Source organism: Amblyomma americanum, chromosome 3 (assembly GCF_052857255.1).
Source record: "Amblyomma americanum isolate KBUSLIRL-KWMA chromosome 3, ASM5285725v1, whole genome shotgun sequence".
NCBI lineage: Eukaryota > Metazoa > Arthropoda > Arachnida > Ixodida > Ixodidae > Amblyomma > Amblyomma americanum.
In genome coordinates, this window is record NC_135499.1 from 219,791,531 (window position 1) to 219,817,606 (window position 26,076).

The window sequence follows — 26,076 nt, forward strand, 5'->3', positions numbered from 1 at the left end:
TACGCCCAACATCACCCTTGGGATTATGACTGCTGTAAATAAGACGTAGCATTATCTGACACTGGTGTCGTGGTTACCACTATTTTTGCGATGTAATATATGAGAAAAATCCAGGTGACCATTTCCACGTTGTTACGAAATTATCTGTCATGTCTGTATAAAGACAATGCATGCCGATAAACAAACCGATGCAAAAGTTTTATATTCCGAACGTTAGGCATGCAGTAGCCTCCTTGATGATGATAATGATGATTTGATTTTAAGGGTGCTGATCTAAAGAGCGTCATAGCTAACTTTTGTTGTTTGCATGACGCGGGGTTTCAAGACCACGTTTTTTTTTAACCTCTTCACCACAGTAGGTGATTGAGTGAGTAAGTGCGCGCGCGCGCGCGCGCGCGTGTGTGTGTGTGTGTGTGTGTGTGTGTGTGTGTGTGTGTGTGTGTGTGTGTGTGTGTGTGTGTGTGTGTGTGTGTGTGTGTGTGTGTGTGTGTGTGTGTGTGTGTGTGTGTGTGTGTGTGTGTGTGTGTGTGTGTGTGTGTGTGTGTGTGTGCGTGCGTGCGTGCGTGCGTGCGTGCGTGCGTGCGTGCGTGCGTGCGTGCGTGCGTGCGTGCGCGCGCGCGCGCGCGCGTGTGTGTGTGTGTGTGTGTGTGTGTGTGTGTGTGTGTGTGTGTGTGTGTGTGTGTGTGTGTGTGTGTGTGTGTGTGTGTGTGTGTGTGTGTGTGTGTGTGTGTGTGTGTGTGTGTGTGTGTGTGTGTGTGTGTGTGTGTGTGTGTGTGTGCGTGCGTGCGTGCGTGCGTGCGTGCGTGCGTGCGTGCGTGCGTGTGTGTGTGTGTGTGTGTGTGTGTGTGTGTGTGTGTGTGTGTGTGTGTGTGTGTGTGTGTGTGTGTGTGTGTGTGTGTGAGAAAAAGTGCAAAAACGTCGAGGAATCAAAATGTTGACTGGCGTCGACTACTGTCGCATTCATGTAAACGCGGCTATTGGAAGCCGGTGGGTACTGGGCAGTACTAGGGACCGAGCTCTGCACCTCCCACATACGATGTGGATGCTCACCGCTAGCACCGCCTCGAAGGAACTACTGGAACAGAGCAAGAACGGATACAAAAAACGAAAACTACGAGATTCATACAAACAGTGCTACTTTTCCGCATCGCATTTGGTAATATTGGGCGCCGTAGACACTTGTTCGTTATTGTCATTATGGAGGTAATCAAACACAAAAAGAGCACTTGGCATCCGAGAAGAGATCGTTAGCAAATGGAGTGATGTACTGGAGCAGAGAGAGTGAAACTCCTGTCTCAAATAAGCGTATATAAATCGGCGAGTATAACTCATGCTGCAAAGGCACCCCGTTGATATGTTCTTTATGAAATAGTTGTTCAGAGTAAAGAAAAGGCGAAGGCGATTGCCGCGGACACGCCGACACGCGGATCATCGATCATTGTTCTGCGCGGCTTAATTTTTCATCTACTTTTCCGACGAAAGAGAACGTACGACTTTGTCATTTGCTCCGTCCGCAGCGCTGGGAATGGGGTCATTAGTCTGGAACGTGCCTTCTTTCTCGGGATCATTTTTTGTGGAGATAAAAAGCGGCATATCCACTATCCACCTTCTGTGCGCGCGTGCACGTACTACGGTTCCGGCTGAAATTCAGATATCCCAAAGAAAAGAGGCACTCCAGAGATTACCGCGTCGTTCTCATATATGCCCGCCTTTGTCAATAAGAGCTGCGATGAAACTGAATGTCCCCAAACTTGGTCGCGTGTGCCGTAGCTGGCAGTTTCTCTGAGGTAAAATGTCCAGGCTGCGGAAGTTTATTTTCTGTTTTTAGTAAAAAAATCGATTGCACGGCTCTTTCTCTCTGTGTTGTTGTTTTCTCGGGAGAAGAACACCCTTTAAAAATTGGATTTAAAGATAGAACTGCCCCCTCCCCCTCCCCTTCATTCTATTCCAACATCGGACGTCAGCCACCAGCGCGAAATACACAGACGCAGAGAAAGGATACACATGACAGAGAGGCTACGCTTGACATGACACAAACAGCTTATCCTGTGTATATGCTATCCGTCCGCGTCTTTCGTGCTGGTAGTTCAACGTGCATCACCAACTCGCCTGTCTCGGAACTGTACTGACTTCAGGGCAACCCCCACGCTATATCATAATACATGGGAATGTAGACACAACTATGCATTCCATAAACTAGAAAAGCCCAGTGCGGAACAGTGAGAGGGCCTGCTCACCAGCAGCGAGCTGGCGGTCCAGAGAGGACTCGTGCGGCACGCAAGCGAGGTGGCAAAGCTCAGCGGGGCCCTGGAATGAGGGCACCGACCATTGGAGCTCGGAAGATGAAGACATCCGGAATCCTCTAAACCCAAAGAAACGAAAATAAAGTTTTATTCATTCATTATTTCAGAGCCAAAAAGGATTCCGTGATTACCATTTAGAAGTGAATGGGGGTGCAGCCCAACTTCAAGGATCCCTAAGAAAAAAATGCCATGACGTCACGGCACTTCGCTTTGCAAAACCTGCCGGTAATGGCGATTTCCTGCATCTCATTGTTGTTTACCTTTTCTAGATTATAAGAGCTCCGTTCTCAGTGTAAGGAGCCACTATGACATCACAACGCGGTAACCGGTCGGTACAAGCGAATTTCAATTTGTTCTCAGTGTCGCTTTAACAGACTGTCAACGCAGCTTTCTGGGCCTAAATCTCCACGTTTGAAGCCACGTGAGAACTTACAGGATGAAAACTTCAATTGCACGCACTCGAAACATTGCAAGGACACGCAAATTCGTACTCATAACTGCGTGGAGCGGTTGACGTTCGTTATGATCCTTGATGCTCGGGATTCCTATTCCGCTTCCTTCCCATTGTCACCCAAATTTAAAAGGACCAAGAACAAACGAAGTTGAAAACTTCGTCTAAACCAGAAAAATAGCAGATGACCGGCGATTACGGTAGTCGGCAATGCGAAGTGGGAATGCAACTCTTCAAGCGCCACCTGCCACCGCTGGCAGGTGGCGTGTTACGCTGCGAGCCCCTGGGAACATACCGGACCTTTAAACAGGAAATTGCCAAAGAAAATATCTGTGATAATTGTAGGGGAAGCTCTTTGTTGTTTGAAGGCCAGGACGGGAGATTTGTGGACTAAGACATATAGAGTCAGGTACCACGAGATATACACGTTGTGCGTTGCGTGCGAAGAGGAGGAGGAAACAGCTGCGCACTTGATACTATTCTGTAAAGAGCTTCACCCTGCAGTGGAAATCATCGGGGCTGATTAATTAAAAGCATTGGTGTTTAAGGACAGTGAAGAAAAAATAGCTTTTAGGCGAGTAGAAGTAACCAAGCGAAGGTTATCTGACTGTTGGCTAAGAGCAAGACAAGAGTAAAATTTCACAAGTCATGGTTTGAGCCACCGGCCGATTTAAAGGGTTCAGCCGTATCCATCCAACCCCAGAGTCATTCCTTCCAAGTGACTCGACTAGCCACCCTCCGCGGCTGTCCATTCCTCTGATCTGCTGCGGCGATAGCACAGCGCTCTCGTGCCAGCGAAACTGGCCTGTTCGCGCCGCCCCGAGTTTGGATCCCAGTCACGGCAATATTTATTTATTTATTTATTTATTTATTTATTTATTTATTTATTTATTTATTGTTTGGCCAAGGTCACGTCCTCAAGGTCAAGCTTCGCATAAACTCGGTGAGCCGTTCAGATCTCGTGAAGTAATGCATTCGCACTAAACGGTGCTGCAGTGGAGGGCTCCGGAATGGCGATCGGCGCAAGTTGCGCGTGCTTAATGCTGGCCCTAGAGAAAGAAGAGGTGTAGGAAGTGCTGAAGGTGTGCCCCGGGTCCCGGTCATACGGATACCTGCCGAAGCGGAGGAGGTGGTGCCAGCGCGCGCTCCATAGTACGCTGGGACGTTCGCCTCAGCCGGACGCCACCACCCGCTCCATCGACCGCTGCAGGTCGACACAAGTGCAATAAACGCAAATGACAAAAGAACGAAAGATGGTGAAAACGACGATATTCAAAGCGCATCCCGGGCTGCGAGTTTTAGCGCTAGGTGGTCGCCTAACCACGCCTCACTATAACATCCTGATGAATGAGGCGGCTAAGTGCACACAAGTGTTGCAACAGCTTCGAGATATCTTCGCACGCCCAACACACAGCGCCAAGTGGGTGAACGTAGAATTCACGCTCTAGCGCCCAAGTGGCACACCATCGTGGCTCGCCTGTCTCTTGCGTTCGGTGGCTTCGGCTTCGCGGCCGCGCACTCCCTGATCCTGCAGCGCCGTTGTATCATCTCACAGCGAGCTGCCACAATGCTGTCCCCGTGGCGGTTTCGTTCCGTTTCCCGCTGCGAACGCTGCAAATGCTTATCTGAGCCGTTCACTAGCTCACCGGGCGGTCACTATGTAAGATTTTAACCACAGATGACAAAGCACTTCAGGCAGTAAGGTGCTTCAAGCGCGTAGTAAACAAAAAAATAGGGATCACTTAAGCAACTTCTATGATGTTTAAATGCGAGAGCAAGTGTAACTGGCTCACAGGGTGTGTGGACACCTCAATCGCGCAGTGAGGTACGTGGCAGTGGGGCGTCGGCGGACTATTACTCCAAGAGGGGTGATGACGTCATTTGCGTGCCGCGCTTCGGCCACGGGTTTCTGATGACGGCGGGGTTTTCGCACAATGAGCCAAGTAGTGCTCTCGCATTTTTTTTTTAAAGAAAGGCGTTATATCGCAGCTATTTTGGTATTATGCGATAGCATTAGATGGGTCATTGCCGCAAAAATCCAGTGCCGCCAAAAAGTCGTGGCGTTACAAAACTCGCGATTGGTCGAAACGGTATAACGTCATCAAAGGCGGGAATATACGAAATTTAAACCAGTAATAATCAGCACTAGTGGTCACGACTGCACCAACTAAAAAGGATTAGAATAGAATTCGAATAGAACTAGAATAAAATTTAAGCAGAATAAAAATAGAATTTGGAATAGAATTAAAATGGAATTGGAATAGAATGGAAATGCTATACATTCTGCTAAACACGCATAATATGCATATTTTTGCGCACTGGTTTTAATCCAAATAGCCTGCGTTCTTAGCTCGCTTTGTTCATTTGCACGTATATTCTCAAGGCATGACTCTGAGCCGTCTACTGAGGAGCGCGGAACATTGAACTGGAAAACTAACAACCGTGACATGACTAGCGGCCCTGAGAGCGTCTTTTTTCTCTTCTCTATTAAAATGCAGTCTAAATTGTACCACGTACCTGAAAGCATAGGGACAGGACCCTATTATCTACCACGCTACCTTCATAGCAATAAATGCCAGGCGCATTCGTCAGTACAAAGGGTCCGGACATTTATACCCAGATTTACAGCTGCTCCCTATAAATAGCACGTGCTCGGCAGAGATGGTTTCACGGCAGGTGACAGTTTGGCCTGTATAGGAAATGTCACGACAGCCTTTTCAATTGTCACTCTTCACGGAGCAGGCACGGCTCCTGTCGGTCACATTTTCATCCCAGCGTTGCTGACACAACCTCGCCGGAGCAGGCCGCATATCGGTCGCGGCGAAAGACAACAATGTGCAATGTCAGTGCACGTTGAAGAACTCCCGACAGTCGAAATTAATACGGAGCCCTCCACTACGGCGCCTCCTTTCTCTTTTCCTCCTCCTTTCGCACCATCTTTCACACCTTCCTTCACAGCGCGGTTCAGGTGTGCACCGACAGTGAGGTAGTTTCTTTTCTGCCTTCTACTTTCCTCATAAAACATTTGCAACATTTTCATTTTTTGTCCTGCATATTTTAATTGTGGTCTAAAATCGGAGGCATTTTTGCAGCTGTAAATAAACGAGGGATAGATAGACACGGGCGACACACTCAAACGCGCTGAACTTGAACTCTACATTCTTCGCAGTTCGCACTCGTCTCACCAAGATGCGTGATCTCGTGCCCGTTCTTGAGCCCCCCCCCCCCCCCCCCCCCCCCCCCCCTCACCCTCTCCCTCTCCCTTCTCCCTCCTCTCTCTCTCTCTCTCTCTCTCTCTCTCTCTCTCTCTCTCTCTCTCTCTCTCTCTCTCTCTCTCTCTCTCAGGGTGGTAAAGCTCCTTCGCACTGCGCTTTCCTGCGGCGTCCGAGGAGTTCGTTTTCGCGAAGTGCCGCTCCAAGTGCCCCCGCGTTCTCTCTCGCACTGGCGAGTGCAGACTTCGTGGTGAAACGGTCCAGCGAGTCCCTCGAGAAATCCGCCGTCGCCCGAGGCGTAGCCGCACGTGCGGAGGAAGGCGCTGCGACACGCGGAAAAGCGCGCGCAGCGCGCTCTCCGCCTAAACGTTTCGCCGGGCACGCGTGCCCTACTCGAGCGTTGATTTCTCGCCGCGCATCGGGCGCGATTAATCCGCTTTCGAGAAATGGCGCAGAGGCGGAACCGACCGCTTCCAGACCGGGGATCGATGCATATTCATTAGCAGCGTTAAATCGCGCAAGTGAAGATGCCGACAGCGAAGGAACGTAATGGTAGGGTTTTAACGTAGTTAAGCCGAGTGTAGAGGTGCGAAAGCATGTGTTCAGCCTGGTTGGCTCACGGTTTTGCTTTGATGGCTCGTCGGCACGTCTGGCGACGATATATTAGACTCAGGTTGAGCTCTGATCGAAGTTAAACTGATCTCATCGGTTCGCGCACAAGATGGAGATTGATGAAGACGACGATGCGCAACGCGAAGAACGAAAAAAAAAAAGTCGGACTGGAATGAAAGCTGAATAGATGCCTTCCCTGTTGCCTTATGAACAGACCGTGCTGGTGTAGGCACCTGGAAGTTGCGACCACGGCCTGTAAACAGCCAGTTAAAGGAAGCGGCTTTCATTTACCTTAATGGCTGAAGAAGAACACTGTACAGAAGAGAGCGTGGGGGGGGGGAGTGGCATGCCTCGGCGACTGCGCGCCATGGCAAGAAGAAAGAGGATAGGGCGCTGCAGACGCAAAAGCCAGATAGGAGATTGTCTATAGGCCGCCCACTAAGGACGTGATGTGAGCGTCCTCTTAAGCAATATAGTAAACGGATGTTGGGTTCCTTGTTTCAACCTAACCATGCAGACAACAAGACGTGATTGGCTTAGGCTGTCTCGCGTTTCTACTCCTCCACGGTAGTCTATACCGGATGGCCTTGGCTGCTGCTTTCGTTCATACGCACCGACGCGAGACGCGGACTGAGGCCGCTATCTGCGCCAGCGGAACCCGGCAGGCACGGCAGATACCTGCCAGAAAAAGCAAATAAACAGTGAGGGAAAAATATCTAAGGAAAACTGTCAGACGTTCTTTCTGACCGTTCCATAACAAAAAGGGGCAGGTGTTGGACTCGTACGTCTCTTTGTAAAGAAGCTATAACCCAAAGTGCGCGACGGCAGAGGAAGCGGGCGGACCTCCCGGTGGCACAGGCTTTGATGGATCGTCCCGATGACGACGAAACCCCGCGCAGGGCAGACGAAGGCGTAATCGACGAACGCTACAAGGGAAGAAGCTCTGACGGTTCGCGATTGTGGCAGGAAACGCGATGCGTATAGGACGACGCCTAGGCGACGTCTCTCAGGAAGTACCCGAACTTTCTAATTTTGCTTCCCAGACAGATGGCAACCCCAAAAGCCTTCGTCCTCGTTCCACCGGTCACCCTTCACCCCTGAGGATAGCCTTAGCTCGACCTCTTTCCGTTTGTTTGTAGCACGTCTGCTGCGTAGAATTGTTGTTACGTCCTCGCTGACTGAAAATCTTTTACATTTCAAATGAGGCTCCAGGTTTTTGAGCAGCCAAAATCGCACGAAGCCATATTTTCGGTGACGGGGTCTGCCAGGCTTCGGTGATTCGATAATTCGCCAGAAACTTTGCACGAGACGCGGCAAACAGGAAGGCGCGTCGTTTTTACAGCAACTGCGTCAACCAGACTTCCGCAGCGCACACGTACTCTAATGTGAAAGCATCTGAAGCCTCATCTGGAAGCAAATATATCGTACGATGCTTAACTCGCTATCTGCCTGGAGGGAGCTGAAGTCATCAGACCGTAGAATTTCGATTGCCTGGAGGGAAGTGGCGTCACTTCCGGTAAAGGCATCAACAGCTTCTCGTGCTATCGCGTTGCCAACACATAATGTAACTAGGTGTCCCTGTCATTTTTTTTTCTCAGTTAGGCGCTCGGCTGTGCCCCGAAAGACGCGGGTTCGATCCCGGCCGCGGCGGCCGCATTTCGAAGGAGGCGGAATGCTAGTAGAGGCCCGTGTACTGTGCGATGTCACTGCACGTTAAAGAACCCCGGGTGGTAGAAATTATCCGGAGCCCTCCATTACGGCATCCCTCGTAGCCTGAATCGCTCTGGGATGTTAAACCCCGTAAGCCAACCCAATTCGGTCCTTATTGCGAAGTCTCGAAAATTCGAGGCTCGTAGAAGTTTCGGACTGAAGCCAGAGAAACAGGGCTCTCAGATTTTTTCATTCAGGTGGTATTTGATTCTGATAAAAACAAAAGTGCTAGATTTCAGGCATAAAGTCACACAGACCGCGTGCTTCCCAAATTGCGGACAAACATACCGAGTAATTTTTTTTCTACCTTCGCCAGGCTACGCGGGCCCAAATTGGCCATATTACGAGAAGCAGCTAGTCCACGGTCATTCGTGGTGACGGTAGGTGTTAACTTGCTTTTATAAAACACACAAATAAAAAGAAAAGGTTGGATGCTGACAAGAAAAATTGAGCTGCATTTGTCTCGTGCACCTGATCAGCGGCCAATATCAATAAATAGGTTAATAGAATCATTCGTAGGACGAAAATAGAGATTGGAGAGTGAACGAGAAAGCACAGCGGAGAGAAAAGTATTAAGCAACTATACACACAGATATTTAAAAAGAAGGTAGGGAGGTTAGAACATCATGCCGCGCACAGACATCATGTCGCAGTCCGCAGCTGTGTGCGTGGGTTCACCGCACCGATATTCACCCACGACCCAAAAGCCGCGAATACGACCGCAGGTCGTTCAGCAGCCGACGATCACTCGCTGTTCTAACGGTGCGACACAAGTAACCAAGCAGGTCGAAGCGTTTTCAAATTGAATAGAATATATCGCCTTCGCGAGATTTATCATCGTGCAGGCAGCAGCAGCTCCCTAGGGGCGAGTGAGGAGCATATCATTTTTCTAACGTGACGCAGTTTTTCTCCATATTCATGATCACTTTAAAGCGTTTTCAAGTTCGATGCAAGAGTAGAAACAGGCTTGGCTCTTGAACACGAACCAAGCGTACCCTTTTAAATTGCTCGCATCAGTACCTTCAGAAGTCAGTCTCGCAGCAGACAACACCAAAACTGCAGACTCCGCATCGGAGACCTATAGCAGCAGTTTCTTATTTCTAAATACTTCAGAAGACATATTTCTGTCATACTTGTTTCCTTTTTTTTTTTCATCTAGAACCAGCGGCCTCTGGCCATGCTTAACCAACATGTGACGCAGCTAACCGCGCCGGTTACATCTAATATATAATGCCCTCTAACACCACGGTGACACGTAGTCAGCTGAAGCTTCCGCAAGACCGTCGTGGAGGGCTGCACCAGCTAGACTTATATGTTCGATAACAACCAAAGAAAGCTCGATAAATTTTCACTTCGTGATGCCTGCCACAACGCGACTATCATTTCGCTGTATACAGTTGTTTACAACCTCGCCACACGCTATTCGCAGGCCAAAGCTTGTCTTCGCTGGTCCTTCGGGTAAAAAAGAAAAAAAGCGACATGCACGGTAGATGCAGGCCGTGCTTTTCGGTGCTCATCCTGATCAGGAGTCGACACCTTTCTGGCGACCTCATTCCATTCGTATACCGAGAGAGGCTTCGCTGTTGCGCTCTGGCGAAAGTCTCATACTTCAGGCAGTCCTGGCCTCGTAGGTTGTAACTGGAATTTACTTTTGCATGCAAGCACATTCTATACTAGCGTCACTTTTAGTGAACGTTTCACCAAAGTAGTTTCGACGATATATTTTCGGTTGCGCGCTAAATGTACTGCTCGAAAGCGATTGTGTTTGGTTTATTGGTTTATGGGTGTTTAACGTCCCAAATCGACTCAGGCTATGAGGGACGCCATAGTGAAGGGCTGCGGAAATTTCGACCACCTGGGGTTCTTTAACGTGCACCGACATCGCACGGTACACGGGCTTCTAGAATTTCGCCTCCATCGAAATTCGACCGCTGCGGCCGGGATCGAACCCGCGTCTTGAACGCGCTTGTGTGCATGTGTGCGACAGAAAGAGCGTGTGTGCGTGTGCGCACGCTATTACCTCTTCAGTAAAGAGCAGCGGTATACGCTACAACTTTCTCGACTGCATACTGGAAATAAAATGCGCTCTTGTATTAAAAAAAAAAGAGAACCCAAAGTTCAAGGATGCATACCCTCGGCCAGCCAGAATCATTTCGCTCGAGCATGAATCGTGCAAGTGCACCGAGCGCCGGCGACGAGGAAGAAGACGCTGCACAAGGCCGCCGAGACGACGACGACAGCGCTGGCGCAGCTGGGCTCTTTGATTGACGCGCGGCCCTGCAAAGGCTCCCGAGAAGGTTAGCCCGCAGGTCGCATGCAAAACACACGCGACGCCGCGGCGGCGGCTCGCAGTGTCTCCCACGGCGGCAACATCGACTTGGCAACTGCGGCGTCGCACCCGCAGCCAGGGAACAGCAAGCGAAGAACTTGCGCGTGCCAGGCCGACGGGATAGGATGGTTGGTGTTTTGACCGGCTCCCAAGGGAACAGACTTCTGAACAAACAGATTTCTGAACAATGGAAGCTAAGAACCGCTTTGCAGGTGCAATTCGTCAGAGCTGGGCAGCGCTAGGAGGCAAGGCACACGGACATTATGAGTTCCTCGTCTGTTTGTTTTAGTGAACAAACCAAAAATCCAACCAAAATTCTTGTGTGAAGCCTCGGTGTAACTCGGGTAAGCTCGGGCAAGTTCGGACGAGCGTCGTGCAAGCTGCAGCCAATGGGAGGGTGCAAAGGTCACCCTCAAGGTCCCTCGCTTTCGCACGTCTACTCGGTTTCACTACGTTAAAACCGTATACCACTTTTTTTAATCATACTTCCGCGTCCCGTAGTGCTGTATTCAAGGCTACGTGAATAACAGATTATCCCAAGAACTTCTTTATCAAGATAATGAAACTCAGTTTCATAGACACGGATACTTCCTTGCTGCTGCTCTCGCAGGCACAGGTTTGGCACCCGCTTGTTGCAGCAACACATCCGTGCATAATCACATTTAGTTTCACGGATACTGGATGGATAGAGACGTACTTGCGCAGTGCGGGAGCCAGAGGTGTACCCTGAACGGAATCTAAATGACAGTCGCCAGAGTTAAATGTATGATTTCGGCACGCACATCGCCTGCTTAACTGGAAAACCTGGCGTCTGCACTTCCTTTTTTAAGCAAAGTGAAAATATCCGCTATGTTAACTTCCATGTTTAGTTGCGAGGACTGCGCTTACTTCTTTCTTCTCTCCTTTGTTATCAGGGAAAGCTCTCCAAGTTAGTTTAGTGCCATGATAGCGCACTGGTTTGTGGATACTGCAAGATAAGATAAGATGCACGATAAGATACCTAGGTGTCACAAACAACGTCAACAGAAGAACAGCTGCAAACATCAAGTCAGCTACTTAATCCATACACTTCATTTTTTTAAAAAAAGTGACTATATTCGTTGCTGACCTTTACACAGTAAAACGAAGCCAAATAGGATGAAAAAAGGGCTCCAGAGGACTCAAAAAGCTTAGTGTTGTAATGCTGCGGGTGGCCTTCGAAACAGGAGCGCTATCACGCCCTGCGTGTGCTGCTACAGGCCCAGCGAAAGGCAATGAAAAGGTACGGGCACACACGCGCAGACCAGAGAGGACGCTAACGACGTCGTTACGTCGCAGAAAGCCCCAAGCCTGTTCCCCTGGAAATCTTCTTGTATGACATATTTTAAAGGAAAAAAAAAAATAAAAGCCAGAGCGGAAGCGCGCTTCGCCGTTCGCAGCCGCTTCCGTGTGCGCTTCCTTGGCCCTGCCTCACCTATCAGCGCAACCCCCCCCCCCCCCCCTGTTTTTTTTCATCACCAATTCCTTTTTTTTTCTTATTACTTTAAAGGCCCTTTTCTCCTCGGACTTGCAAGCGTTGGCTCGGTAAGGCAAAACAACCTGTTTCAGCCAAGACTATACATGCTAACAAGAGAGATGCATACAAGTGTTCTTGGAAAACCGGAAAATGGGCTTACTATCAAATATTTCACCAGCTAGTGTGTGACTCTGAATTGGGGAAGAAACGAAAGGTGATAACAAATGAATCTATGCGCACTGAACCAGAAGGAGCCTACATGCAAAAACAAACTTTATAACTTTAAAAGTTCATGCAGCGCGAAACAGTCATGGACGACAGACATAAAAACGACAGGGACGGCCGTTTTAACGCTTATCGTCCTTGTCGTTTTTGCGCTGTGAAGTCAACATGAACGGTCACCAACTTGCCCAAACGAGAATTCTGATCCGAACTTCATAACACTTGTTCTTCTCATCTCCCAACAAGGAATTAGTTATTAAAAACGATTACAGGCAAAAACATTCTTCCAAGGTATTTTCTGAGATTTTGTCATTGTGCTAACTAAAGCATTAATCGCATGCTCTCAGTTCAAAGTCGAAATAGTGATCGTCACTCTTTTTAAGAGACAATATACAGGAATTGTAACTGAATAAAATATGGTATTTGTGGGGCCTTTAATTTTATAGTTTAAAACAATATGACGCAATACTTTTTTTCTTGATCTGGAATTATCAGGTATTAAAGGTCTTTCAGGGAAATTTGAAAGAAAATTTGAAGAGGGCGTTTGTTTCAATCTCCGTCAAAGTTTGCCTTTCTTTTTTTAAAATTTTCAAATTCTGGATGATTTCAACGCGTGTTTAAAAATTATCCGCCCGTTTTAGAAGCACAAATTTTGTCTGGCGATAGAGAAAAGGATAGATTAATACCGAGAAAAAAATTCAGCCTCAGGTTCTCACTCCTTGCCTCATTATTGCCCTAAAAGCTGCCCTTATTGGAATGCCTTACCTTTTCAACAATGCTTGAGATTTTTTTCGCTGCTAAATTATAGGTGCCAAAAAAATGTTTTTCACTGCTTCCAATACAAAAATTTGCATAAAATTACTGGAAATTTAATTTTACTTCCAGCGGAGATTTAAACTAGCGATTTCGTGAAATTGCAAAAGCAACGTTTTCCATCTCATAATATATATAATTCGCCCTCCCCCCCAAAAAAAAGAATTGCACTGTTTCTTGCTAAACAAAGACTGAGTCCGCTGTGTCGACAGATTTGCCCATAACATGAAAAAAATTTCATCGAAAACAAAAATAGTCATAGGACCTCGATTACCGTTTTTATCTGAACACACCTGTATATATATATATATATCGTATATACGGCAACGTTAGTATATGTATATGTTAGCCACGTTACCCGTCTTCCGGGACCCCTCCAAAGCTGAACGCTACCTGCGTATTCGATTTATTACCTTAAAAATCTAAACATTCCATTATTCGACTTCCCTTACTGCATGCAGCTCCTGGCCCGAATGACGATGCGGTCCAGACAGCAGCCTTCGCAATGTGACGTAACGTGATGACGTCATTCGCTGTCCGTCGCACCATGACCTCGACCTGTTCCGAGCAGTCTTTGCATCACTCATTTGGGAAGTTCATCAATACACCTCGTAGAGACCAGTTTCATACCTCTCCCTGCTTCGCTAGATTTTGCCTATTGATCACATGCGCGCTGCTCAATGCCTGTTTGTCAGACCATATCATTTCCGCTCCAACACCGCACAATGTTCTTCTTCAGTGCTCTTCGCGGTTCTTAATTTCTTGAGCACTGAGCGGCGTAGAAACCGCGCACTGCGCGCCCCGACTGCAGCTTCATCTCTCTAAGCTCGGCATCTTCGCTTACAACCCCTGCCATTCATTGCTACTCAAATATTCTATTGCACTTAAGCACGTGTGAGAATTACACCGTGATGAGGCCCAAACCAGACGCGCGTTAAATACAAGCCGCCGGAAAAGGGGGGGGGGGGGGGGGTGGCTAACGCATTCGCTAAACTAACGGGGAGACAAGGAGCGTAACGGGCAATCGAAAGCGGAAAAGACGGTTCGTTTTTGACAAACTTCCCTTAGGCAGTCTTTCTGCTCATGCACAACAACAACAAAAAGCGAATGAACAACCGCCACCGAATCAACACTGGCGTATTGGCAATCCCGTTGCACTTGAGCCGTCGAGTTAGCGATCACTGGGTCCACTTCATCCATGCAAAGAGCGGCGCTGATTTAAGGCATCCGCTCCGGGCAGCAAGAAAAGTCTGAACGTTTCGTCATGCAGTGTCCGAGCAGAGTATATTCGCAAGAAATAAAGAATAAATAAAACGGACCAAAAAGTTCCTCGAAGAAATCACTGTGAAAGAGAGAGAGACGGAACAGAAGAAACATTCATGCGCGCGACTCACAGTGAAGAAATCGAAGCGCGAAGACGCGAGCTTTTCGGAGGAGCGGTTGGCGTGTGTTCTTCATCGATTGAGATCGGCAGGAGCTCCCCCCTTCCAAATGCCGCGCCAACAAACACGCTCGCGACAGCACGGTCGCGCTACGGCGACGCTTGTAGACTCGTGTTTCACCGCGCGTCCCCCTCACTCGCTCTAACCTTCTACGCGCATTTTCCTTCTCTCTCTTGTCGAATGCCATACCATCCCCTTATCTCTTTTATTTTTCTTGCTTTTGGCGCGTTCAATCACGCGCGCAAGGTTCGCGCGCCTCGCGCATAGCTTGAACGCGTGCCAAGAGAACCGACCGACCGCGAGCCGTTTCTTCCTCATTCGATTCGCTTTTAATTTGTGTCCACCCACTCTTATTTATTTTCACCCCCGGCGCGTCGTCCGCTCTCGGCGTTCTTCCCCACACAACGACAGCCTGCACATCAGCGGCACCCGAGAAAATTATGCGCCCCTCGGCGTCCTTCCATTAGCGCGTCCAGAGCGGGGCTGATTTACGCATGCGCATTCAATTCATGATCGTCCCTTAATAACCGGCACAAATCATCGTCACGCGCCGCATCCACAGGGCGGCACCGCGATGAGATTTATACTGCCCGCCTCCACAAAGACGCGCGCCTAACGTTCCTACACATGCGCGCAGGTGCCGTGCGTGTAATAGCGCTGCGCGTATTTTTGTGAGCCCGTATTTCCCGGTGCGCGTATCTCTCGGCTGCCGTCGCTGTGTGTGTCCCGGTGGAACGAGCAAGACGCGGGGGTTATTAGTAACGGCTTTGAAGAAGTTATATATGCTCGGCCGCTGGCGAGATGAATCGTCGTCGAAGCTTGCCACTGCAGTGCGCGGGTTATTGCTTTCAATGGCATTGCTAGCGCTGCCCAGTCAGAGCTCATTACTTGCTACATGTTTCCGTTCTCGAAATATGTTCGCAAGCTCGTTATACCTTGCTACGCGCAAAAATCTCCGTTATTTTCACCCCAAAGAATAAATGGTATGCCGTAGGCAGTTGCTCTCGACACGTGAGTTTTCAGTTTTCAGCCCTTTAGTAGTTTTAAGGTAGTTTTGTTGGGACGCTTATGTTTCATTCTTTTTATTTCTTTTTATTCTTTTGTGTTCTTGTTTTGTTAGACATTGTTCTTGTGGCGAAGTATACTGATATGTTATTTTCTCTGTTTTATAACCATCCGCTAACTATGCTGTTATTATTTATTGTGTTGTAATGATCTGCCGAAGGGTTCCGGTACAGTTGTTTTTTTTTTTACTTTGGGACCCTAGACTCTAAACTGATGACTTCTGTAAAATTTCGAAAAAAACCTTGACTTCGAAAAAAGAACGCTGTCCCAAAAAATGTCTCTAGACGCACTAAAGTTACTTTATATCCTCCGGAGACCCGGCAATGGAAAATTTGTACAGTACATTGGAAGACCGTTACAGGCGCAGTCATGGAACGAAATGTAAATTAACTTAATAAACTCATTAGCTATTTTTATTTATTTATCATGTGCTGTTATTTGGTGACTATTGTCAAACTCGTACTGTTTTCCTCCTCTTAGAGGGATCTCGGGAAGGTGGGAGTCAGTAACAGCATGTTTTATGTTGGCGTTCAAAAAAAAAACCAAGTGAATTCACGTGCATTTAAACACAAGACAAAGCGCTTTTAAGCGCTTATTATGGCAATCATTAAAAGAGCAACTAAAACACACATAAGCACACATTTCATGAGCGAAAAGGGGACTCAAATTTTCCTGTGTGCTTCGGAAATCTGGCAATTTTCTTCATGCAAGACATTTCCTAGCACAATGCCAAAAGTTTTAAACGCATAAAAAAGATTTGTCTTGTTTCGGAGCTCAAATTATATCGTGAGCCAATCGGTGGCACAGTTTACATTACAGGTCAGAGGGCACGCGGCCATACGCAACGCATGTCCCATTCTGTACGCATCATGCAGGGCATCCCAGGTAGCATGAACCAAGGTTTAAAAACATACTGGTTTTCTTCGCAAGCATGAAACACAACGGATATTCTTAGCTGTTTCCTACCGCATCGAGGTGCATTTTTTTTGTCGTAATTAACTATTTTTAGCTCAAATGTACAGAGCTCATCTAGCAGATACCGCTGGGTACATCAACGATGCAATTATAATGTTGCACAGGGTAGCCGGAAAACCCCAGCAACGCGATTTCGGAAGCAGGGGCCGTATACATATAACGCTGTATTTTTTTGGTCAGTCTTTGAATTAAGTGCGCGAAACCACACAGGCACTCCGAATATACGACGACTGCTGGTGAGCACTGCTCGCTACTGCGACAGCTGCAACAAGGGATCACCACTGCTTCCCTCATTACGCATAGCGTTAAAACACTTACCCGAGCGAAAGCAGCAGCCACACTCTTCTACGCGCTCTTCATTACACCTTCTCCGCATTTCTGCTAACCGTGGTGGTAGCCATTATGGGAACGCCTTTTGATATCGAGCCCTTAATTTTCGGACCAAATGCAGAGCGAACATGGAGTTCTTGGGGCACCACGTTGACGCTGTTGCTATTGCACCATGGCGGCACAATCGTTGCGTCATGCTTCGATGAACCAACACCATAGCAACGCCAGATAAATGGTGAATTAAGCCGACTATGTCCGAGATGGAGTTCTTGCAGGTCCTCTCTAACTGCTCTTACAAGCATCTACAAAGATATTGGACTCACAGTCACAGAAATCGTCGCCTAGCTCAGCACCGCGAAGATATCTCAGATCATAGAAGCCAAGAAGCCTCCCTCCGAGTCATCACTTTTTCCCGCGGGGAAACGATGCGCTGCACAGAACTACACAGCACCACGTGAAGCCGCTGTCGTTTTCAGAGAAGGCAGCAGTACCCTCCTTTATAGGCTGTGTACTGGGCAGCACGAAATACAGTTGTGTGTAGACCACCATAAGCTCCAAAGCTATCGGAGTCCTGGATTGGGGACCGCCCATCAGGACCGGCCCCACAGTCACCCTTCCTAAAACTAATGACAAGAGTTTTTTCACCCACAACGAAGAACAATGCGGCGACGACTCCAGTACACGCCCACACATTCACCGCATTCAAACTTGTTCTGCTGTGCAGGACTATTTAGAAGCCTTGACACAGGTGTGCTTATGCACGCGCTATACCGTTCTCTGAACGTTTCTTCCAGACGTAAGAAAATGGCTTCCAAATAATAATAATTGGCTTAGAACATGAAAAAATGGAAGAGAATGGACTTTTTTTTTTTGCCGTCAGCACGTAGCATGTTCTGTGACCAGTTTTCTTTGAAACAAAGAGCGACACATGTGCGGGACAATATCGCGGACACTTAAACTAGGCCACAGGCAGTTATTTTTCTTTTTTTTGCCCTTAAAGCAAATATTTTCATAACGAAATGCGAGATTAAATGCTAGTGGAATGATTAAAAAGAAATGATCCTTGTGTCATGGGTTATGTACGCGTAAAGAGCTGTTCCTGACAAATAGTTTGTCATTTAACCGGCTGCAGCTCGTGGCTTCGACGCATAGAATTCTCGTCGAAACGGCATCATACAGGTTCCACTTCATCAAACTTGAACGTACGAGCAACAGACTGGAATACAAACGCACTGTGCTTCGCCGCAATACAGCTAGGATAGGAATTTAAAACAAATTTTTCTGGGTCTGCGGTTTTTACGGACACGACTCGCTGCACGACTCTTCATTTCTATAGACTTATTAAGGATTTGTTTGCCATGCTCGAAGCGGCCGCAGCACACCGTGGCGGGAAAGAAGTGAGCGTGAGCACGGCGTTTCGCAAAGAGCATGGTGATAAGCGCTTCGATAGGCGGCGCACAGAGAGGACGCGTCGTGGCGCTGGAGCGCAATCAACCTTGGCGCGAACGCCATGCGCGGGACAGTGAGTGCCTCCGAGGGACCACAGTTGTTGCGGTTAGGGTTCGAGCAAGCTGTCGCGCAAGTCCTTCGCGCTCGTGTGACGCCTTAGCAAACAGAGCTGCAGGTAACGTGGCGCACGCACAGCCATGGGCCGCGGTGTCGTAATGGCGGGTTGACCCCGTTTGGGCGGCCCCATAGCAAGTGTTTTCTACGCAGCTTGCGCGCAGGGACGGGACGGAGAGCCGCCAGCGAGAGAGCGAGCGAGCGAGTGAGTGAGTGAGTGAGTGAGTGAGTGAGTGAGTGAGTGAGTGAGTGAGTGAGTGAGTGAGTGAGTGAGTGAGTGAGTGAGTGAGCGAGCGCATCGACTATAGGGTCACTGTGTCGGCCTTGTGTGTACCTCACATGTGATGTAGTTCATGAACTCGCCGTCAAATAAAGAGAATTCTCTCGCGACATATGAGTCATTGCGGGAGAAAAATGCTAAGTTCTCTCTCAGCAAGCGATGACGAAACGCCTATATTTTATCTTCGTCCCTTTTGTATAGTGCGAGGAACTGTGAATTGGAGTGCTCGCTGCGGGAGGCTGTAACAGCGCGGTGTGCCTGGTGATTTATTGATTAATTAAAACTGAGGGGGAAATGTGGGTGCCGGCCGCTGTAACTGCCGCGTTCCGGGCGAGCACATGAACGACGGTCATCAGAAAGTGAAACGGCAGATTAGAGTTATAGGCAGAAGAAAAAGAAAGGGGAGCAGGATCCGACAGGTATAAAAGGACGGAACATATATACAGACAACTATAGGCCATTTACACAGTGCAGTCGTGCCCCGTTTATTACGACCCCCGTAATATGGACGACCCAAACTATAGACAATTTTTCTGGGGACCAAACTTTTTCAATTATTTACGCCTTGTTAATATGCAATCTCGCTGTCCAGACAATGGACAGGGTAAAAATATGCGAAGCCCATTTGGACCCACGCATTTTTGTCCCGTTATGGGTTTATGGGGTTTAACGTCCCAAAGCGACTCGGGCCGTAGTGGAGGGCTCCGGATAATTTCGACCACCTGTGTTCTTTAGCGCGCACTGACATCGCACAGTACACGAGCCTTAGCATTTCGCCTCCATCGAAATGCGACCGACGCGGCCACGATCGAACCCGTGTATTTCGGGTCAGCAGCCGAGCGCTTTATTTTGTACTGTAAATATGGACACGATGAGAACAAATGCCAAGTGCCTCTGCCAAGATAGTTCGAAAGCGCAAATACCGTAGAAATGGTTGCCGTTTCATGCTTTACAGCGGCAAGGTGCCCGGTTAACGCGCTTTACCATTTTCCGCATTGCGTGAATGGCTGCGAAAAAAAAAATTTCTGTGCGCTGCGTTGAAAACCACATTCAGCAGCTGTCAGCCGAGTGATTACAAAATCCTTGGGATGTGAACAGTCGTAGTAGGAGGTACTTCATCATACCAATAGGCGCCATCACGTGTCTCAGTGAATAACTAGGAGCTCCAAACGTGCTAAAGCCTGCACGACATGATTTTAAGGATAATGGCTACCCGAAGAATCACCTGTAGTTCCCATTATTGCCCGATATCCACTTCACTGCCTGCAAATGTGCAGAAAAGCAGTCCGTAATCATAAATCTTTTTTATAACTTTTTTTCTTCATGATTCGTTATTACGGACGACTCGTTTTATGGGCACTTTTGCTCGGGAAGCAAAGACTTCACATTAATGAGGCACTATTTTATACACAACTAGGAATACAACCCCATCCACACACACTGATAAGGAAGTGTGCACAAACTACACGCGAGTTAGTGAATTAGCGTCTCATCACAGTCCTAAACGCGAGGGTACAGTATAGCAGGTATACATAATCCAAGCACAAGTGACAGAGAGGTGATGTCATTTCACAGTTCGCACGCAGTGAAAGGTCTGTAACAAAGGACAGAACAGGAAGTCCGGATGCCGCACTTCATTATATATGCGCACGTAATGGCAAGTGTCATGTTGCCTGAGGAAGGGTCACATATATGTGCGCCACTTTGAGCTCTTAGAAACGCATTCAACGGTTACCTGTGCAACAAAATGCACGGAAATGAGCGACCACATAGTAGAGAGAGTTATTGTGCCGGTCGTCACGCCCTTCAGTTGAGGCGCACTGCATTACTGTGTTGTGTTGTATTTTATGGCACATAGGCAACTAAGGCCACCATGCGCCAAACACAAGGTATAGGAAAAGTGTTGAATTTTTTAGAAATGTGAAAAATCATCAGTGGTGTAGAGGGCGTCAGACGTTAATACCACCTATAGTGAACGTGCAACATTAAACACGCGCGCAACAGTAAAGAGCAATTCTTGATAATGACAGTCTAAAAACACCGCATACAAAGGGAATGTCAGACTAGAAGCCTGCGAGCAACAATAAACTGGGCAACTCGTTTATATCGATTTACGACTCGGGATTTATACAGATTCACGACTTAAAAATTACCGTAATATTCGGCGTTGGATAACTTCGTATAAAATTAAGCGTGAACCATTTTTCCCGATCAAGAAGCACTGAAGGTTCACTGAGCGAAAGAGAAACAAGAAATATTTCCTACTCGCGGTGCCGACAACTACTACTGCTACGACGCCGACGGCTTTTCTGACAGACCGAGCTGTATACGCTGTCGCGTAAAATTCTGATAACTGCTTTATTTCACAATACAAGAAAGGTACCAGCGAATGTTCACAGAATTTCACGAAAATAAGTGTCAAAACACAAAACATGTTGAAAGAGCGGATAACTTCGTCATACCACTGCGTCAGTCTCATCAAAGTGCAGAAGGAGTCCACATGCAGATGATATTATTTCGAATGCGACCTGCAGCGTGCGAAAGTAGCGCGTTATGTAAATCATTTAACAGTGGCGCTCAAGAAACTGTCAAGCAGGGGACGATTTACGGATTACTCTAGGAGGGGGCGGGGCGTTCGAGGAAGGGGTAGGGGGCAGTATCAATTGAACAGTGTATTTCTCCTCCGATTTTTTTCGTCCAAAATATGGGGTTCAGCACAGTTTTGCTATGTAAAATTTCTCGCTTGGAGACCCCCCCCCCCCCCCCCCCCCCCTCCCGCCGTCCTCTCCCCATAAGTCCGCCCCTGCCGTCAAAAAAGGGCGTAATGAAAGCCAGTTGGTGTCCAATGTCAGCTTGTCTTGATGCTACGCGAGAAGAGCATCAAGACTTCGGAGTGTCTCCTGCCGTTAAGAAGTTTGCGGGGACACGGTGGGTGCAGCCAGCAAAGGACAGGGTTAATTGGAGATACACGGGAGAGGCCTTTGCACTGCAGAGGGCGTTGTCAGGCTGATTATGATGATGATGATGATGATGACGATAAAAGCCAAGGCCTGGTCGAGGATGGAGTGACTCGTAGCGTGGAACGTAAGGACACCGTCATTTTTTTTTTCTCTCTCAATTTTATTTCTACAAAAGGACAGAAAGAGAAACCGGGAACGCCTTTTGCAGTTGCAGACGGAGGCTGGAATGTGAGCGTACGCCAACAGCAGCATTCCAATGCGCTTCCACGGGTCGTCGGGCACTTGCAAATGAGGCACGCGACTCTCAAGAGCGCGGGGAAGGTGCTCGGGCGCGCCCTTGCTTTTTACAAGCAGGCATTCAGACAGCGAATAATCGAGGACGGCACTACGAGCCGTAAAAAGCGCTTGCACGCAACTTTAACCGCATCGCACATGGGCCCGACCGCACGCGCGTCTTAAGTGGCGTCAAATATCGCGCTGCGCCACACCAGCTATGTACCGGGTCAGTAACACTTGTTCCATAGCGAGTTGCAACGCGTGAACTGTCGTATTTCGACCGACACACGACCGACGTGAGATATCCCGCGTCATTCGAAACACGCCCAATTTTTCAGAAAGGCAATAGCGCGGATGGTCTTCTACCAGCTCACTTCTCGTTCGCTCCCATTCGCTTGGAAACGTGTTAGCAGTCAATTGAGAGATCACCACCCAGCTTCGCGAGCCCGGCCCGTAGCGGGCGGAAAACTGCACTGCACGAACCGAGGTTTTTCCTACACGCATAAAGAAAGAACGCCTGGGGCGACGACGAGGGCGCGCTTCTTCCCGGAACCTGAGCACGGAGTGGCTCACTCACCCTTCCGTCGTCCGGCGTGCTGCCGTCCAGCTTGGCGAAAAGCGGCACGGTGCGGTCGGTGACGACCTCGCCCAGGTTCGCGGCACGCCGGAGAGGCCCTTCGAGGCACTGCGGCCTCGAGTTGCGGTGCTGCGACTCGCCGGGCGGGCGGCAGCGGCCCGTCGAGTTGGCCGTCGAGTTGTTGGTGGCCGCCGAGAGATCCGAGGCCGACCTCGTCGGCGGCACGGCGTCGGGCACGGGCGTCGCCGGGCCGGCATCGGCGGATCCGCGGCCCGCGCGACCGCCGCTCCTTCGCTGGATTCCACTCTGGGTGCATCCCATCGCCGCACCTCACGAACGCTCATCCTCCCGCGGACGAGACACTCGGGCGACGTCGTCGCTCCGGGCGCGCGCCCGGGCGCGGCACACACGAGGGCACAACGCTGCCGTGCCGCCGGCTCGGTGGGAACGAGCGGTGCCAGCTGAGGACTATCCGACCCCGCGGAGGCAGGTCGTCCCGGCCGGGAGTTGGGTCTGGCTACGTGAACAAGGAGCGGCCGTCGAGAACGGGGCTTTGACGCTGAGGTGGTGCGAAGGCCGCTTCCCTGCTCGTCCAGATAACGGACCCCCGTCGAGTGTCACGCAGAAAGGGATGCACAAAGAGAAATTGGATAGGCGAATCGCTGCGGTGGCCGCCGTTCCCACGAAGGGCAGCAGCCTTCATCGAAAGCCGGCCTCTCTGCGGCGTCGCCGGGGCGGACGAGTCTGCCGCGCTGTTTTGAGTGAAACGCTCTACTTGGGTGCTAACAGGTGTTGCGGCGAGTACTTACAAGCTTCCGGAGTATATCGACAGATGAAAAGCTTGAAATGATACGACGCAAGGCTCGCTAATTCCTCTGAGCGTCAAGGTCACCGTGCGGGAGCCTCGCTGCGCCGGTTGAGGTCACGCGGTGGTCACGAACCCGTGGACTCACAGACAGCACTTTCGAAACAGGGGTGCCCTGATGATAGGACATTCACCAACACACGCACGAGCACACACGCACACGCGCTCCAAGTGGCGAAGATCTTCACGGAGCAGGCTCGAACCGGAGGCCACCGACTCAGCCGGCCAGCGGCTCTGACGAACTGGAGCGCTCGGACGCCGCGCCGAAGGGGAGCCTCAGCTGCTCTTCTCTCGGGCTTAAGGGCAGGCCGCGCTCGCTTTCGCTCGGGCTCTGATGCGCCGATGTGCCTCGGAAAGTGTGGGTCGAGGCGCTGTTGAACGGAGCCATCGGAATCCTGGAGGCAACGTCGTTTCGCTCAGTGCAGACACGAGCTGTTCCGGCACGCGTCGCGTGTCCTCCTGCGCAGCCTCGACGGGCACTTACGTCGTCGTATACGGGGGCAAGCGAGGCTGGTGTCGCGGCTGGCCGAGCTCCGCCCTTATCGGGGATACGACAGGCACTCACAAAGAACCAAGAAAGATAGATATAAGCCGGCAGCGCAGGCGATGGACAGCGGTCGCCCCTCCAAGGGACTCGCCCGGCGCTAACAGCACCTCTGCACGCCCCTAGCGAAAGCGGCGCTGCTTTTGATTCTTGGCGCGCTCACGTCACGCGCGCCCTGCCCACAGCTGCTGTCGCGCCGAGTCCAAGCTTGCGGAAAGAACGCCTCGTTCGAGAAAAGTCAGAACGCGTCGTCTGCTGCCGCGCGCAGGCACGCTAGCGTCGTCGGTGTCTGACAGGAACGGAGACTGCGGTTCATGTTGCGCGGTCGCTGCCGTGGCGACGTAGGCAGTCGGTGCACGGGGCGCTGACAAGTGCTCCGTGGCCTTCCGCGAGGCGCGTTTGCGCCGCAGCGTCGGAAGCAGACGCTCGCGACCAGCGTTGGCGGCGGCGGCGGCGCTCGCCAGCTGGCGGGCTCGTGCGCGACTGCGCGGCGCTCCGCCGCCTCTCGGCGGTCCGCACAACTGCGCGGTTCGGAAAAGCCTGTCGACCTCCGAGGAAAGATGTTAGAGGGAGGGCGAGTGATAGAAATTACGAAGGAAGCTGACCCGCCGCGGTGGCTCAGTGGTTAGGGCGCTCGGCTACTGAGCCGGGTTCGAACCCGACCGCGGCGGCCGCGTTTCAATGGAGGCGAAACTATAAGGCGCCCGTGCGCTGTGCGATGTCAGTGCGCATTAAAGATCCCCAGGTGGTCTAAATTATTCCGGAGCCCTCCACTACGGCGCCTCTTTCTTCTCTTAGTCCTTCCTTTATCCCTTCCCTTACGGCGCGGTTCAGGTGTCAGCTGTGATGTGAGGAAGATACTGCGCCATTTCCTTTCCCCAACAATCAATTGAAGCAAAATCCGCTTTTCAAAAAGGTTGAAAGAGAGAGTGCACGGTATAACACCTTTATGGGTGGGACTGAGTCGCGCGGGAACGTATCAAGAGAACTTACTTAGTCTGACAAACATGCAACCGACAGCAGCCGTTCCTAGTCGCTGCCGAGTTCCCGTTGACGGCAAATGAAAACTAAGACGAAAGTTTTATGCGCGCGAAGCAAGCTCCAGTTGAGCCACCAGAAGTCAGGGCTCTGCATCTATGCTAGAAGCGAAGAACCACATTTGGCGAGGGTGCAGAAAAGCGCGCTTCTCAGCGTCCGCCTGCTGCTCATTACTTGTGCGAAAGCGGTTACCTGGTTTAATATCTGATGCGGACCCCATTGATACCCAAGATATTAATCTTATTTTTTGAAATACGGCGGAGTGCTTGAAGCATTCCGCCGTATTTCACTGCCCGGTATTGCACTGCCTCCGGCATCGGCCAGGGGGCATACTAGCGCGCGTCTTATCATTCAATCTTTGCTCTCCTATCTTTTAACTCTCCTAATTTCGGCATGTGGCAGTGATTCTGGCTCGGCTTGAGCCAGACAGGCCCGTGCACTTTCCATTTCGTTCTTTCTGTCAGCAGCAGCAGCAGCAGCAGCAGCACAAGCGCTCATACGTTCACCAACACCGACCAAGAATCTTGTCACCACCGTACGGACGACAGCATTGTTGAAAAGTTCCCAGGCCACAGGGTTTGCTTTTCAACGGCACAGCCTGCCACTTATGATAGCAATAAAGATATCAAGGTTCTTAAAGGTGAGAATGATACTTCTATCCTCTAGAGAGATTTAGTGCTTCGGGGGTGTCGTAACTTCCCGACCCTGTGGCCTGGGAACTTTTGACAGACCCTGAAAATGAAAATTGGTTTTTGGGGAAAGGAAATGGCGCATTATCTGTCTCACATATCGGTGGACACCTGAACCGCGCCGTAAGGGAAGGGATAAAGGAGGGAGTGAAAGAAGAAAGGAAGAGGTGCCGTAGTGGAGTCCTCCGGAATAATTTCGACTACCTGAGGATCTTTAACGTGCATCGCACAGCACACGGGCGCCTTAGCGTTTTTCCTCCGTAAAAACGCAGCCGCCGCGGTCGGGTTCGAACACGGGAACTCCGATCAGTAGCCGAGCGCTCTA

General features: G+C 49.9%; 1 protein-coding gene across 2 annotated transcripts in view; it reads right to left on the minus strand.

The window, feature by feature from the left end:
- The window catches only part of LOC144126124 (high affinity cAMP-specific and IBMX-insensitive 3',5'-cyclic phosphodiesterase 8B-like), a 239,330-nt gene extending 214,831 nt beyond the window's left edge, over positions 1 to 24,499 (minus strand). For both annotated transcript variants that reach the window (XM_077660088.1, XM_077660087.1), the window contains exon 1: positions 22,616 to 24,499. In XM_077660088.1, coding sequence (XP_077516214.1) covers positions 22,616 to 22,936 — 321 coding nt within the window. In that variant the 5' untranslated portion in view covers positions 22,937 to 24,499. The remainder of the gene's footprint in view (positions 1 to 22,615) is intronic.
- Positions 24,500 to 26,076: the final 1,577 nt, after the last annotated feature.